The 15570-nt window shown below is 38.7% G+C and overlaps 1 protein-coding gene across 4 annotated transcripts; it reads left to right on the plus strand.

Annotated features, from left to right (window-relative positions):
* The first annotated feature begins 63 nt into the window (after positions 1-63).
* On the plus strand, positions 64-12714 carry ZNF189 (zinc finger protein 189). 4 transcript variants are annotated; one of them, XM_069474497.1, is made up of 4 exons: positions 64-410; positions 605-740; positions 1170-1254; positions 9986-12714. In XM_069474497.1, exons 2-4 carry the CDS (start codon positions 639-641, stop codon positions 11701-11703), a joined length of 1905 nt encoding a protein of 634 aa, XP_069330598.1. In that variant the 5' UTR covers positions 64-410; positions 605-638; the 3' UTR covers positions 11704-12714. The 4 variants fall into 4 exon arrangements, with proteins under 4 accessions (XP_069330598.1, XP_069330595.1, XP_069330596.1 ...); XM_069474494.1 differs by lacking the exon at positions 605-740 and having other exon boundaries at positions 1128-1254; XM_069474495.1 differs by lacking the exon at positions 605-740.
* Positions 12715-15570: the final 2856 nt, after the last annotated feature.

Below are 15570 nucleotides of genomic sequence, written 5' to 3' on the forward strand. Positions count from 1 at the left end.
AAGTTGTAGTTTGGGGGCGTCCCAAGAAAGATCTGGGTGACGCCTTCTGGTCCGGGGGCGGGCGGTCATAGCGCTGCTTGGCTGAAAGGAGGAGGGACTGGCAGTGGGGAGGAGGCTCTCGTGAGGCCTGAAAGGCTGCGCAACCAGGCAAGGGAGGAGGTTGGGGGTTTGGGGTTCGGGATTGGAGGCCAGCCAGGGAGCGTGTCTGATATGCTGCTGGGGTCGTGATCGCCTGGGGACCGAGGCAGGCGCTAGCCAGACCCAGCCAGGAAGCCTTCTCTTCGTGGGGCCTAATTTCCAGCAGCCCGGTAGGCCTCACCACAGGCTCCTTTCCGTACGGCAGCCTCGGGTTCCTACCCCCATTCTCTGGCCGGGAGATGGCTTCCCCGAGCCCCCCGCTGGAGCCAAAGGTAAGCAAGCTCCTGTGGGGATCCCCGTTGTCTCGCCACTGCCCTAGGTAGGCCGCACCACAGCTTCCCCCCACGCCCAGCCCGCCTCATGACTGCCTTCTTTAGGGCCTGCACCGTGCAAGGAATCTCTGCACCCCTAGTTTTCTGGGGTGCGGTTCCCAAACAAACTGCCCAGTGGCTCCTTCTTTTCCAAGGGAGATTTGATAAATTGGCTGGAGAAAATTAGTAATGCTCCAAGCTAACTCTCTCATTAGTGAGTTCCTCCAGGTAAGGCACCATTTTTTACCTTCGCCTGTGTCTTCTGCGCCTGGCACTATGCATGGCCCCAAGGTATATGCTTATAGAACCTCAAGGAATTGAATAGGGTCACAAGCCAGCGTGAATGGAGAATTGGAGCAGAGCAATGAGGTGAGGGAAGCTTGGAGAGGCCTTGGAGCAGTTTACTAAAATTAAGATGTTAGGGTATAATTATTAAACCAGAAAAACCTTGTCCTTAGGCCCTTCACTATGGAGGACAAGGATCAACTCCAGTTATCCTCGAATCTGAGGTGCTTGTCGATTATAGTTGGTTCCCAGAATTGGGGACCATATGGAACTCTTAGTTACCGTGTTCCTCCTAGCCTACTTGGCCTCATGATAAGTGATTGCTTCTGCCACTTTGAGTCGAAAATTGTCCTTGAGACACAGGAACTGACTACAGAAATCATACTATTTCAGGGGTTGCTGACATTTGAGGATGTGGCTGTGTTTTTTACCCAGGAGGAGTGGGATTATCTGGACCCAGCTCAGAGAAGCCTGTATAAAGATGTCATGATGGAGAATTATGGAAACCTGGTCTCACTGGGTAAGAATCTGCTGTTTCTCTAATTAACTAACAAGGTACTAGACATCAGACTCAGAGAACACTTGGACTAAACCATACCAAAACTGCTTTGTTCCAAAGTTCTGATTCAAACCTTTCAGTCATTAATTGTTTCCATGACTGTCATCCCTAACTTCCTTGCAGTGACTAAAATGCAAGCCTTTCTGGCTTCCTGTCTTCATAATCTCATTCCCATATTGCTCTGTACTTTCCCTCCTGGCTCATCCTCCCACTGCTTTCCTCCCACCTCTTTTCACTCTGCCTTCTGGAGCCCCTGTTCCTCTTCACATAATGTTCCTTACCCCTCCTGGCCTTAAGTGAAACCTGGCACTTTCCCAAGGACACCACTTCTCTGGCAGTCCTTCAAGTGGGGGCTGCTTATTCTCCCACATCCTCCTCTTTCTCCATCCTTTGTCTCAAAGCTGGCAGGAAGAAATTATTGTTCTTTCAGCTTTTCAATGCTGTTCCCAAAGCATTAGTTTTCCACCTTCAAATAAAGTCTCCCCTCCTTTGAGGCCTCAGCAGTCTTGCTGTACCCACTCAATTACTTTTCACTATCATCTGTCAACTTTTTTTTTTTGATCCCTCATGTATAACTTTGTCACATGTTTTTCAGTCTTCTCTACCTTAACTCATGTCATTGAGGACCCAGTCAATACCTGAGTCTTAGTAGATCTCAACCATATTGACTTCAGGGACCCTGCTTTCCATTATTTTTCAGCAGCTCATATACCCTTGATTTTGTCATAACAGGAAAATCTTAAACCTGAATATCCTATTCTCTGACTAGCTATTCAGACAATAAATGTTTACTGACTGTAACTAAACAAAGGTAAACAAAACTGACATGCTTTGCGTCCTTGTGGAGCTTACTACAGTTTCTTATCTTACTGTCTTTCCTGCTCCTGTCCACCTAAACCTATTCATTCTTAATGATGTTTCCCTTCCCTTGACATCTTTGTTTTTTTCACCAGGGTGTCAATCCTCACCCAACTTCGCCTCCCCATCTAATCACCAGCATGCTCTCTTGCCACCTTGTCATTGTGTTCTACCAATTCTGCAAACTTCAAATCCTGTATTTGTTATAAAATTAACCTTTTCTTCTCTCCTGAGTTGCTAAACACAGCAGGAGAAATCTCTAAAAGGATCAATGTCCTGTCTGTATGCATGGCTCTTTTCCTTCTAATTTCCACTGGAGTTTTACATCTTGGTAGTTTTTGTTGTTTTTTTTTTTTTTTTGTCCTTGATATGTTCACTCTCCTGTTCTACTTAGTGACTATTCCAAAAACTTAAGGAGTTTTCGTTGGGTCCATCACTCAGTAGTAGATCTCACCCTCTTTTTCACAGAGAAAATAGAAGCTGCTAAGTATGAACTCTCAACTTCTCTACCCCTCATCTGCACACTTAATGCTGCTCCCATCATCTTACTTTTAAGAAATTTACCATCAATCATCTTTTTCCCCCCTCTTATAGCTTCAATCTATTTCTTCACCCTTGGTACCTTTATTCTGATGTTTGGTATGTTCACGACTCTTCCAACTGGGGAAAAGAGGAGAAAAAAAAAAAAAAATCCTCCTAGGAGCCAGAGTCTTTCAAGAGTAGTTTATGTGTGTTCTGTACTTCTTTACCTCTCCTTATCTCTAAGCCCCTTTGTCTTGTGTGTAACACTCCCCTTAAATTGTTTAACAGTGGTCTATAATAACCTCATTGTCAGATGCAGCAGTCACTTCTTGGGCCTTATTTTATTTCACTTCTTTATGAATATCTGAAATTCTTTATTGCTTCCCTCCATTGGCTTGCATTCTCAGACTATACATTTTCCTTAGAAGACTTTACACTTCCTTCTTCAGCTACCACTATGTGATGATAAATCTCAAATCTTTATCTCCACCTAAGAAAGGTAATATGGAACCTAACCACCTAGGTTCAAACGCTGGTTCCACCACTTGTTTAGCCTTGTGACTGTGGGTGACACACTTAACTTCTCTGTGCCTTAGTTTCTTTTTTTATAAAATGGAAATAAAAGATCTCTTAGGATTATTATGAGCATTAACTGAGTTAATATTTGTAAAGCACTTAGGACACTGACTATCATATTGTAAGTACGATATAAGTGTTGATTGATATTGTCATCATTGTTTTCTCTGTTGAACTTCAAATCCCTAATCATATTCCTTTGAAGGCCACATAAGTAACTCAAACCTGGCAAGTCTCAATCCATTATGATTTCAGGAGCCTTCTCTTCAGAGTGAAGCACTATTTTCTCTGTGCTACCTTGTGTATACTTGAGTTGCTGAATTTACCATCCTATACTATAATCGTTCTTTATATGTTATTTCTCTAATTTCACTGATCACCATGAGGACAGTAAATATATTTTTTTATTTGATTTCTCCAGCATTTAAAACAGAGCCAGGCCTATATTATATACTTCTTAAATACTTGTGTGACTAAATAAGTACAGCTGATTTAAGACTCAGTATCTCTTAACTGAATTATTGCATTAGCACCTAGTCTCCCTTTCTTTTAATATATTCTGTCTATTGCTGCCAAAGTGATTTTGTGTTAGTTAACTACTTAGAACTTCTGATAGTTCCTGGCCAGGTGAGATGGCTTACGAGTATAATCCCAGCACTTTAAGAGGCCAAGGTAGGAGGATGGCTTTAGGCCAGAAATTCGAGACCAACCTGGGTAACATAGCAAGACTCCGTCTCCACAAAAAATAAATTAGCCAGTGTAGTAGCTGTAGCCTAGCTACTTAGGAGGCTGAGGCGAGAGGAATGGTTAAGGGCAGGAGTTCAAGGCCCCAGTGAGCTATGTTTGAGTCACTGTACTCCAGCCTGGGTGACAGAGTGAGACCCTATCTTAAAAAAAAAAAAAAAACCTTCTGATGGTTCCTGATAGCTTAAAGAATAAAAATCTTAATTTCTTATCCTATTCTATCATACTAAGACCTCCCAAATATAGACTCTGCCTAGCTTTCTTGCCTCAGCTGTTATTTCCTGCACACCACTCAATCTTCAGCCATATCAACTGCTGATTTTTTTTTTTTTTTTAATATGCCATGATGTCTCTGAGTCACTGCCAGCTTACCCATACATATGGTATTCTGGTTGATAAAACCAGGCAAGTACCCAGCCCTGCTTGCCCATAGTAAAGCAGCATGTGTATACCATATGGACAAAGGCATGGCAGGGAGCCCATCTGTGATCTTGTACTTTTAGGCTCTCTTCTTTATTTCAACTTAAGTACAACTTTATCATTTATTATTTCCCATAGTTGTTTCATCCTCCTCAATGGACCCTATCTCTATCCCCTTGATGAGAGCTCCCTTGATGAGAGATGGCTATTACTCTACTGTTCCAATGTAGTGTTCTTTCTATGTTCTTTCTACTTCATCTTACTACTTTTCATAGCACAATTTTCTTTAGGTTTATAATTTTGGCTCTTCATTCATACTGTAAAAAAACTTGAATAACTACATTGATGATACATCTGATAGCTTGATCTCTCAGTTCTTTGACCTCTTCAATTTTAACCACTCTCTTCAGTCTACTTGAGCCTGATTAAACCTTGACAGAACTGGAATTTCTGTACCAACAAGACCTTGAACATGTTTTTCTTCTTTGATTATAGTCTGTCTACTGTACTAAGCACTTGAAATTCTATTTCTTCTCCATGTTCCCATTCTATTAACCAGGAAAACTGTTCATTTAACACTCTGTTGGATAGAGAGATTGACAGCTATGGTTCACAAGCCAAAACTGGCCCACTGCCTGTTTTTTTAAGGAAAGTTTTATTGAAACAGGGATATGATATAATGGCAGAATTGAGTAGTAGCAACAGAGACCATATGGCTCACAAAGGCAAAAATATTTATTGTCTGGCTCTTTATAAAAAAAGCATGCCAAGTCTTACCCTATCCTAAAGTTCATTTACTTCCATTTTACTCTTTCCTTGCCTTCTTTCTCTCCTCCCAGCTACCATGTTATCAAACCTGATTAAAGATTGTAGAAATCAACTCAAACTAGCTTAAGCCAACAAAGGAAATTATTACAGAGATGTTTTATAGAATATATGAACATGATTACAGGTAGACATAGAAAAGGACTGAAACCAGAGATTGAATCACTCTCAGAAAGTTAGGAATTACTCTTCATCTTGTCTCAGGCTGCTATAACAAAATACCATTGACTGGGTGACTTAAACAGACGTTTATCTCTCACATTTCTGGTGACTGGGAAGTCTAGATCAAGGTGCTGGCAGACTCAGTTCCTGATGAGGCCCTCTTCCTGGTTTCTCACTATATTCTCACTTGGTAGAGGGAGAGAAAGAGTATGCTCTTGTCTTTATTATTCTTCTAACAAGAACACTAATCACATCATGGCAGCCCCACTCTATGACCTCATCTAAATCTAATTACTTCCCAAAGGCCCCACCTTCACATACTACATTGAGGGTTAGGGCTTCAATATATGAATTTGGGGGGCAGACATAAACATTCAGTCTATAATGTTCCTTTTTTGATCTCTCTTTCCCCTGGGCAGACTAGTCCTTCCTTCTTATATTCACATGCTTCTGTCCTTTTAGCTTCTGATTTGATAAGTTACAATTCTAGCCACATTCCCATTAAAGAGCTATTTCAGTTTCAATTCCAAATTCCTGGGAGAGATCCACTTTCAGTCATCTGTCCACTCTTGACAAATTAGCTGTGACCACAGGATGGGATAAGCATTACCAAGCCCAGTTCTAATGAATTAGTCTTTTCACGGCTGCTCTTTGTGGAGCCTACACTCATTTTCTTCTGTGGCCTATGTTACTGTCCTATTTTTATGCCAGTAACATTGTTTTTTTTACTTTAACAACATACTACATTTTATGTCTGGTAAGATAAGTCATTGTTTAATATTCTTTTTCAGAATGTACTTAACTGGTTGTCTACATTCTTCAAATTAAAATTTAGATTAATTGGGATTTTTTTTTATTGGTTCATATGATTTTTTGTTTGGAATGTGATTAGTTTCATAAATTAGTTTGGGAAGGAATTGAGGTCTTTATAATATTGGATCTCTTTAGCCATTTGGTTGACTCTGTTGAATTGTCCTTTTGTCTTTTTATGAATTATTTTTATGGACCTTACATATTTCCTGTTATGTTTATTCCTAGACTTTATGTTTTTTGTTACTATTGTAAAGAACATATTTCATTTTTCTGTAATATTTACTAAAAAAAAACAGTTTTTTAATCTTGTAGCTATTATATATAAAATTTTTTGAGGCATTTTAGGTAGATATTCGTATCATCTTCAAATAATTTTTTCTCATTTCTATTCAGTAAAACCCCCAGAACAATATCCACTGAATAATAGCATTATGAAGAGATTTTCCCTTCTTACAAGTTTATAATCCAATGGAAGAGACAAACACATAACAAACTGTTAAAAAGTATAGTGTAATAATAGCTATAATGGAGTTATGGACGAGGGCTAGTAATAAAAAATAGAACACCTCAATCTGTCTGGTAGACTTGGTGAGTGCTTTGTAGAAAAACTGTTGCTTTGAACTGAATCTTAAAGAAAAACTGAGTTTGCCAGGTAAACAGTGTTGAGGGACATTTGGTAAACAGTATATGCAAAGCTATGGCATGAAAGACCATAAAACAGTAATGTGTCTACATAAAGTATGGCAAAGTAGGTAGGAAAGTGAGTTGAGGCTTACCGAACATGTCATGAAGAGTTCTGATTATCATAGTAAATAAAGAGCTTTGATTTGATTTTAAAGGTGATGCAGTGCTGCTGAATCTACAGGTGAAATCTACAAGTGATGACATGAACAGAATTCCATTTTATAAAGATCTTTCTGGAATCAGTAAGGCACATGTAATATGAGGGCAGCCTTAAGAACAGAGTCAAGGAATATTAGATGGCTACCTGATTATAAGGGTTAAAGGGAGAAGGAGAAGGTATCCTAGAGAGGAATCTGTGATTTGGGTGATTGATTAACAGTAAGAAAAAGGAAGAAATCTAGGATGACTTCCTCGTTTGGGACTTTAGGGTAATTGATGGAGGTACCTCTCAAGAGATGATTAGATGTGGCGAGAAACATGAGAACAGATGATGACCATGTTAATTGTGAGTTCTTTGTGAAACATCTAAGTGGAGATATCCAGAGGGTGTATACATAAAGTAAGTAAAGAGGTAAACCTGGGTTACAGTAATGTAAAACAGTTGACAAAGAAAAATAAATAAATGAGGGAAATTTATTAGAAAAGGCAAAAGAAGTAGGGAGGGAACTAAAAGAATGTAATAGCATAGAAACCAAAAACAGATAATGTCAAGAAATGGGGGTGGTGCACACTGTCAGATGTTGCTGAATAAAACAAGGACTGCAAAATGCCCGTTTTATATTTTCTTTGAAAGTCACTGGTGATTTAATGAGAAGTTTCTCTAGATGGTAGAAACAGAAACCACATTTCACAGTAGGTTGTGGGATAGATTGAATGGGAAAGGGTTGGGCATAGAAAATATAGGCAATAAAAAGCTACAGTGTTAAGACTTTTTTTACCCCAAAACTTGACTTTCATCAACGAAAGGATGTCAGGTTCAAGATAAAGTTGGATATATTTATGTGATAGTAGGAAGGTGTCAATGGAGAGTGTAGGCTGAAGAAAGAATGGTGATGATTAAACAACTGCCCAGAGGTGAGCAGGATCAAGAGGGGGTGGATGGATTAGCTTTGGATAAGAATAGGATATATCTTTATGTATCATTAGCAGATACTTCTATAGGTAGGGAAGTGGAAAGTTGAGGGAGTTCTTTCATCCTTTTTTATTGTGTGAAAGAAAACACAGTCCACTTAAAGCAAATTTGAGAGGGGATGCTGTAAGTAGCCAAGAAAGAAATCAACTTTCTAGCAGTTTCTCAGAGGAGTAAGACAAGAAGTTTGTTTGGAATAAAATAACTTAATGACTGGTTTGAAGTAAGTGGATAGAAAATTTAAAGATGACTCCATAGTCAGAAGACTAGAAAATTGAGAGAAAGGAGGATGTATGAAAAAGGAACTTTTTTGGGGCACCAAATGTAAATGAGCTTGGAACTTCTTGGTAGATTAGATAAACAGAGAGAGATCTTCTTATGCGAAATACCAAGGGAATCTTTGGCCCAGGAACAGAGAATGTTCAGAGGAAACACCATCCATAAGAGACCAAACTCAGAAGAAAAATGATTGAATCTTTGGTGGCATTACCTAATAGGCAACAAGAGATGGAAAATCAGGAAAGAGGCCAGGCGCAGTGGCTCACGCCTGTAATCCTAGCACTCTGGGAGGCCGAGGCAGGAGAATGGCTCAAGGTCAAGAGTTCAAGACCAGCCTGAGCAAGAGCGAGGCCACGTCTCTACAAAAAATAGAAAGAAATTATCTGGACAACTAAATATATATATAGGAAAAATTAGCCAGGCATGGTAGCGCATGCCTGTAGTCCCAGCTACTCAGGAGGCTGAGGCAGAAGGATTGCTTGAGCCCAGGAGTTTGAGGTTGCTGTGAGCTAGGCTGATGCCACAGCACTCTATTCTGGGCAACAGAGCCAGACTCTGTCTCAAAAAAAAAGAATAAAAATCAGGAAGGAAAGCAGAAATAGGCTTAAGTGTCCTATATGCCACTCTGTTATAGCACAGACCATTAATGCCATCTTTTCCTCAACACATGTAAGATTTTCATTTCTCAGGTATCATGCTGGCTCTCAGTTGGAACAGATGGTGTACCTTGGGTCTCACATCTTTAGAGGGCTGAGAATCATTTGTACTTGTGGTATGACTTGTGGTAGGTGAAGTCATAAGCTACCACCAACTGCTCTGTTTCTTCATTTCTTCCATTAACTTTATGTTCCTTTGTACTTATTTTATTCTGTCTCTTTATATCAGAGACTCCATGTCATTTCAACTCTGTTTTTTTTCTTTTAAAAAAGCTATTTTGTCTCCATATAGGAGCTACTTTTAATATGTTTTTTATTGTATTATTTTCTTTCCCCATTTTTATTCATCATCCATTCCATTTGGTAGAGGGCTTCATGTCTTATCTCTGAATCCTGGCTAATTACACAGTGACTGGAATATTTTTCATGGGTAGCAAATAAATTCTTGTTAGTGAATGAATTATTGTTTCCACTGGTTCTTTGTTGTTTATCCTTCTTAGCACATTTTCATGTGTTTCTTTCTGTTAATTATTTGGTCTGTTCACAGTCCAATAATTCTTTCTCATTCTGAGTTTTCCTGAACTTACTGTTTTCTTCTCCTCTTACCCTTTCTCCGTTGATAGACTGGTTAATCCCACCTTTACTTGTTTTATTTCTTTGCCCATCTTACCTTGTATAATTCAGTGTTGATTTGCTAGCCCTTCCTCCCAACTCTATTTGCCCCCACTGTCTTGTTCTTTCCCTACTGAATACTTTTATCATACTCTTCTCCAAGAAAAACATTTGATTACATAGTATAACTAATAATAAATATATACCTTGTACTCTTTGCCAGGTGCTATTCTAAATGTTTTATATATATGAACTAATTGAATCCTTTCAATAATACTGTGAGGTAGTAAATTACATTTTATAGATGTAGTAAATTAATTTATCTTGATTACCTTGTTTTTTGATTGTTTCTTGTTTCTCCTTACCATCAAAGAGCTTAACTAATGCTTGTATTTTCTGTTTATTGTTCCAGATGTTTTGAACAGAGATAAAGATGAGGAGCCAACTGTGAAACAAGAAATTGAAGAAATTGAGGAAGAAGTGGAACCACAGGGTGTAATAGTTACAAGAATCAAAAGTGAAATTGACCAGGATCCCATGGGTAGAGAAACCTTTGAACTTGTTGGTAGGTTAGATAAACAGAGAGGGATCTTCTTATGGGAAATACCAAGGGAATCTTTGACCCAGGAACAGAGAATGTTCAGAGGAAACACTAACACCCGTAAGAGACCAAACTCAGAAGAGAAATGCCATAAATGTGAAGAATGTGGAAAGGGTTTTGTCCGCAAGGCCCATTTCATTCAACATCAAAGGGTCCATACTGGTGAGAAACCTTTTCAATGCAATGAATGTGGGAAAAGTTTTAGTCGCAGTTCATTTGTTATTGAACATCAGAGAATTCACACTGGGGAGAGGCCCTATGAGTGTAATTACTGTGGAAAAACCTTTAGTGTGAGCTCAACCCTTATTAGACATCAGAGAATCCACACTGGAGAAAGACCCTATCAGTGTAATCAGTGTAAACAGAGCTTCAGCCAGAGAAGGAGCCTTGTTAAACATCAAAGGATTCATACAGGTGAGAAACCCCATAAATGTAGTGACTGTGGGAAAGCCTTCAGTTGGAAGTCACACCTTATTGAGCATCAGAGAACTCACACTGGTGAGAAACCCTATCACTGTACCAAATGTAAAAAAAGCTTTAGTCGAAATTCATTGCTTGTTGAGCATCAAAGAATTCATACTGGGGAAAGACCCCATAAATGTGGTGAATGTGGGAAAGCCTTTAGATTAAGTACATACCTTATACAACACCAAAAAATCCACACTGGTGAGAAGCCGTTTCTTTGTATTGAATGTGGAAAAAGCTTTAGTCGGAGTTCATTTCTTATTGAACATCAGAGGATCCACACTGGTGAAAGACCTTATCAGTGCAAAGAGTGCGGGAAAAGTTTCAGTCAGCTTTGCAACCTTACTCGTCATCAGCGAATTCACACAGGAGACAAACCCCATAAATGTGAGGAATGTGGAAAAGCCTTTAGTAGAAGCTCAGGTCTTATTCAGCATCAGAGAATCCACACCAGGGAGAAGACTTACCCATACAATGAAACTAAGGAAAGTTTTGATCCAAATTGCAGTCTTATTATACAGCAGGAGGTCTACCCTAAGGAAAAATCTTATAAATGTGATGAATGTGGGAAAACTTTTAGTGTTAGTGCTCATCTTGTACAACATCAAAGAATCCACACTGGTGAGAAGCCCTACTTATGTACTGTTTGTGGGAAAAGCTTCAGTCGGAGCTCATTTCTTATTGAACATCAGAGAATCCACACTGGTGAGAGACCCTATCTGTGCAGACAGTGTGGCAAAAGCTTCAGTCAGCTTTGTAATCTCATTCGACATCAGGGTGTTCACACAGGTAATAAACCCCATAAATGTGATGAATGTGGGAAGGCCTTTAGCCGGAACTCAGGTCTTATTCAGCATCAGAGAATACACACAGGAGAGAAACCTTATAAGTGTGAGAAGTGTGACAAAAGTTTCAGTCAACAGCGCAGTCTTGTCAACCATCAGAAGATCCATGTAGAGGTGAAAATCCAAGAAACCTATGAATGTGATGCTTGTGGTGAAGCCTTCAATTGCCGCCTTTCTCTCATTCAGCATCAGAAATTGCACACTGCATGGATGCAGTAAATGTAGAAAAATATGTGAACTCAAATATTTTATTTGAGACTACCCAAGTGCAGTTTTAGTATGGCTCAACATGGGTCAGATTTAGTGATAAATAAAGCAGATTTTCCTTGGCCTCAGGCAAATGATTTCTAAAGATTCTGTGAATAGCGGACAACTGCCCATGGTCAATTGACTTCCATTGCTCTTTGTTTTGATGATCATAAAGACTTGGTAATTTATCTAAGCATCTTTCTTTAACAAATCTTTCAACAGAGATGTTAAACCCAGGTTCAGTGCACATGGGAAGTGCTCTGAAAGACAAAATTGAGTTAATATAAGGGAGTTAATGTTAGAAAACTGAGAATAATGATTCCAGGACTCTTCTGTCACTAGCACATGGTCCTTTCAGTTCCATGATATGTTTGGCTATGCATGCCAAAGTCCAGTGATTAAGCATATGTAAGTTGTCAAGGTAACAGAGCCCAGATGTTTTTGAAACCAGTATACAAAGTTTTTGTCATGGTTTAAAAAAGCTAGTTGTTTGGCAACTAGTTAAAGAAAGGCAGTTCCAATGCCTGATAGTTCCCAGATCTATGAAATGAGTGGACCATTAACCTTATATATAAAGATTACCTGAGTAATTAATAAACCTAGCAAAGGTGTTACCAAGGAACCTTTGGGAGTGCCTTCTCCCCCACCCCCCAGATGGGCCCAAAAAGGTGGAGGAAGATTGTTCTTTTGTGCCCTCCCACATCTGTAAAAGATACTTATAATCCTGTATGAATAAGCTTATCCCTTCACAACCAGGAGCATGTGAAATGTACATATTTTTATTACCAAGAATTGGAAATAAAAAGACCTGGAGTCTATGCTAGGAAGCTGATTTATTTTGATATTGCATTTTTTTATGGTAACTAGATTTTGCATGCAATTTTAAAATCCTTATTTCTGGTTCTAGGGCTTCCCTTAGTTAATGGTTACTATAAACGTATTCATTCATCTGTTTTAATCATTAAAACTTGTTTTGTTTTTTGCTTTGTGTAAGAGTTGTTATTTAAGTATAAAATCAATCCTGTCAAATTATGTTACTGTGTTTTTAAAATTAGAACCAAGGATTTGAAGGAAATCGCTCTCACTTGTTCTGCCTGTTAACTTTTTCTGGAGCAGTTCAGTTAAGTCCAGGTTCTTTAGTGTCTTGAGTGTAGAATTCCAAATCACCAGAACTCTGCAATTCTAACTTTCTAATGATTTGGGCAAATGACCTCCCTTTCTCTTGTACCCCAGCTATTCTAAAAATCACCTCCAAACGTTCATCTTCCCATCTCTTTGTTTGTGTGCCTGAATGTAAATGTGGAGGTTATGAGACCTGTATAGAAAGATGCCTATGTTTGTGCACTCCCTTATTCAAATTAGGTACTCATAGTTACTATACAGTTAACATTTCGAAACAGAGCTTGTAGCCCCATTAAAAGTACACAGAATAACTAACTGCATCTGATTCCTCAATAAAATTATCCTCCTGCCCTGGCTCTTCCCAGTTTTATTTATTCTACACCAGTGGTTCCCACACCAGGGTCCTAAGTAATACTGAGGCTATTAGGCCTGTGTTCATCATTTTAAAAACCTAAAGTATATGTTTTTGCTGCATGCACACTAAACCATTTATTTGCTTTTTGCTGGAATTACATCACTTTCATGTGTGTTTACCTTGCTTAGCAGAAACTCTGGCTGTTGTTGATCTCATAGTAATTTGAGGCCATGGTTATATGAGATATTCCTACATAATTTTTAACATCTGGATGTGAATTTGGAGTAACAAACTCCAGTAGCATTGGTTAGTTCCTGACTATACGTACAAATCATTGCTTATAAAAAACATAGCTACCGCAAGAATGTTATTTTGAGCAATTATGTGTTCACTTCTGTTTCCCAAGAAAATGATAGAAATGTGCAGAGGGCTTTAGAGAGGAAAATGGGCTGGGTGTGATGGCTCACACCTGTAATCCTAGCACTGTGGGAAACCAAGGCAGGAGGATCACTTGAGATTGAGAGTTGAAGACTAGCCTGAGCATGAGCAAGACCCCGTCTCTACTAAAAATACAAAAATAAAACAAATAAGAAGAAAGGAAAATGAAGTGCCTAGAAGAGGGGGGAAGGAAAAAGTTAATCTCTCAAGAGGAGGTGATGCTCAAGATAAGACTAAAAGATGAGTACCAGGGAAGATGAATTGTGTCTGAAAATGATGAGTTGTGAGAGAATCTACAGGGTGAATTCATGGTTGCTTGACGACTCAGAAATGTGGCAGGAGGTAAGGCTGCCCTTAAGTAAGGGCATATCACAAGAGTTGTCATACTAAGGAGATTTTATTCTGCCTAAAATTTTCTGTTATTTCTTTTGTATTTATGCTATATATATATTAAAAGGGCACATATTTGAAGTGTACAGCTCTTGAGTTTTCACTACTAAACACCTATGTAACCAGCATGCAGCTTAAGAAACAATGTCACTGGTACTCCAAATACTCCCTTTGTGCACCTTTCCAAATACTACACACAGTACATCCTGTGATTCCTCCATTTTAACTCAAGAGGCAATGTGAAGGTGAATTGGAGGGAAGGGATTTGAGACCATGGCTTTGACCTTTTTTAGGTCTGTGGATCTTGCACATGCAGAAATTTGCACATGCAGAATATTATGTCAAGGACTTGTTTCTATGTTAACTTCAAGAGGTCTTTATAGTAGAATGGTTCAGAAATTATGGTGCCTCAACTAAGGCAGTAGGAATGTGAGAAAAAGATGGATTTGAGAAGTATTTATAAACAAAGTGAGACTTGGTTGCTAATTGAGTGACAAATAACAGTAAAGATTCAAAAAGTGGGTTTTGGGTGCTTGGTGCTCTTATTCAGAGACAAAAAAAAAAAAAAAAGTATGCCTGGTATGGAATGAGGAGATTATTAAAGTCATTTTGAACATGTTTTATCTGTATGTGAGACAGAAAGATATCCCAGAGGCAACGGGAGATATGGATATGGTACTTAGGGGAGAAATCTGGACTAGAAATTGACTTAGCCCGTGTTTAGACACAAATTGAATCAACTTTAAGGAAAGAATAAAGCAAGAAAAGAAGTCCAGAGATGGAATCCTAATTCTAATCTGCTCTTGCTTGGTGTGTGAGCAAGATGCAAAGGAGACAAAGAAGAAACAGCCAGAAGTACAGAAAACCTGATAACTGCTATAGGAAAGTGACTTGGAAGAGTACTGCAGAGAGGTCAAGGAAGGGCTGAAGAGTGTCTTTTGAATTTGATAATTAGAAAGCCATTGGCTGGGCATGGTGGCTCATGCCTGTCATCCTTACAGTTTGGGAGGCTGAGGCAGGAGGATCACTTGAGCCCAGAAGTTCAAGACCAATCTGAGTATATGGCGAGACCCCATCTCTACAAAAAAAAAAAAAAAAAAAAAAGCCATTAATGAGTTTCTATAGGAGCAGCTTCTGAAGTTGAGAAGAGCCAGTTTTCAGGAGGTTAAGTAGTGTCTGGAGAGTAGATCATCAGCTCTGAAATACTGTCAATTCATGACAGGAGTTTTAACTACATTCAAATGGTAGAAATAAGGACAATATGATGTCTTTGTTAAGAAAAAAAAAGGCTGAACTGATTGAAGATCAAGACCTTACTTTATTCTGAAACTACACCCTTTTTTAAATAAAAAGGACTTTTAAAAAATCCTTGATGAAATATTAATAGTGATTTGGGAACATGGTCTATTAAGTGTGTGTCTTAGTTTTGTTTTTTTTTTTTTTTAAAGACAACCCTTTAATGATTATTTTTTTACCCACTTAATTTTACTAGTCTATAAAGTCAGAGAATAAAAGTAGATTACTTGTCTGTG

The sequence above is a fragment of the Eulemur rufifrons genome, chromosome 7, assembly GCF_041146395.1.
Source record: "Eulemur rufifrons isolate Redbay chromosome 7, OSU_ERuf_1, whole genome shotgun sequence".
Taxonomy (NCBI): Eukaryota; Metazoa; Chordata; class Mammalia; order Primates; family Lemuridae; genus Eulemur; species Eulemur rufifrons.

Bases quoted from the DNA above. Each gene is read 5' to 3' on its own strand.
- ZNF189 (XM_069474497.1), top strand. From the start codon at position 639: ATGCTCCAAGCTAACTCTCTCATTAGTGAGTTCCTCCAGGTAAGGCAC. The intron at 741-1,169 runs GTATATGCTTAT...TTTTTTACCCAG, and splicing joins GCACTATGCATGGCCCCAAG to GAGGAGTGGGATTATCTGGA. The intron at 1,255-9,985 runs GTAAGAATCTGC...TTATTGTTCCAG, and splicing joins TGGAAACCTGGTCTCACTGG to ATGTTTTGAACAGAGATAAA.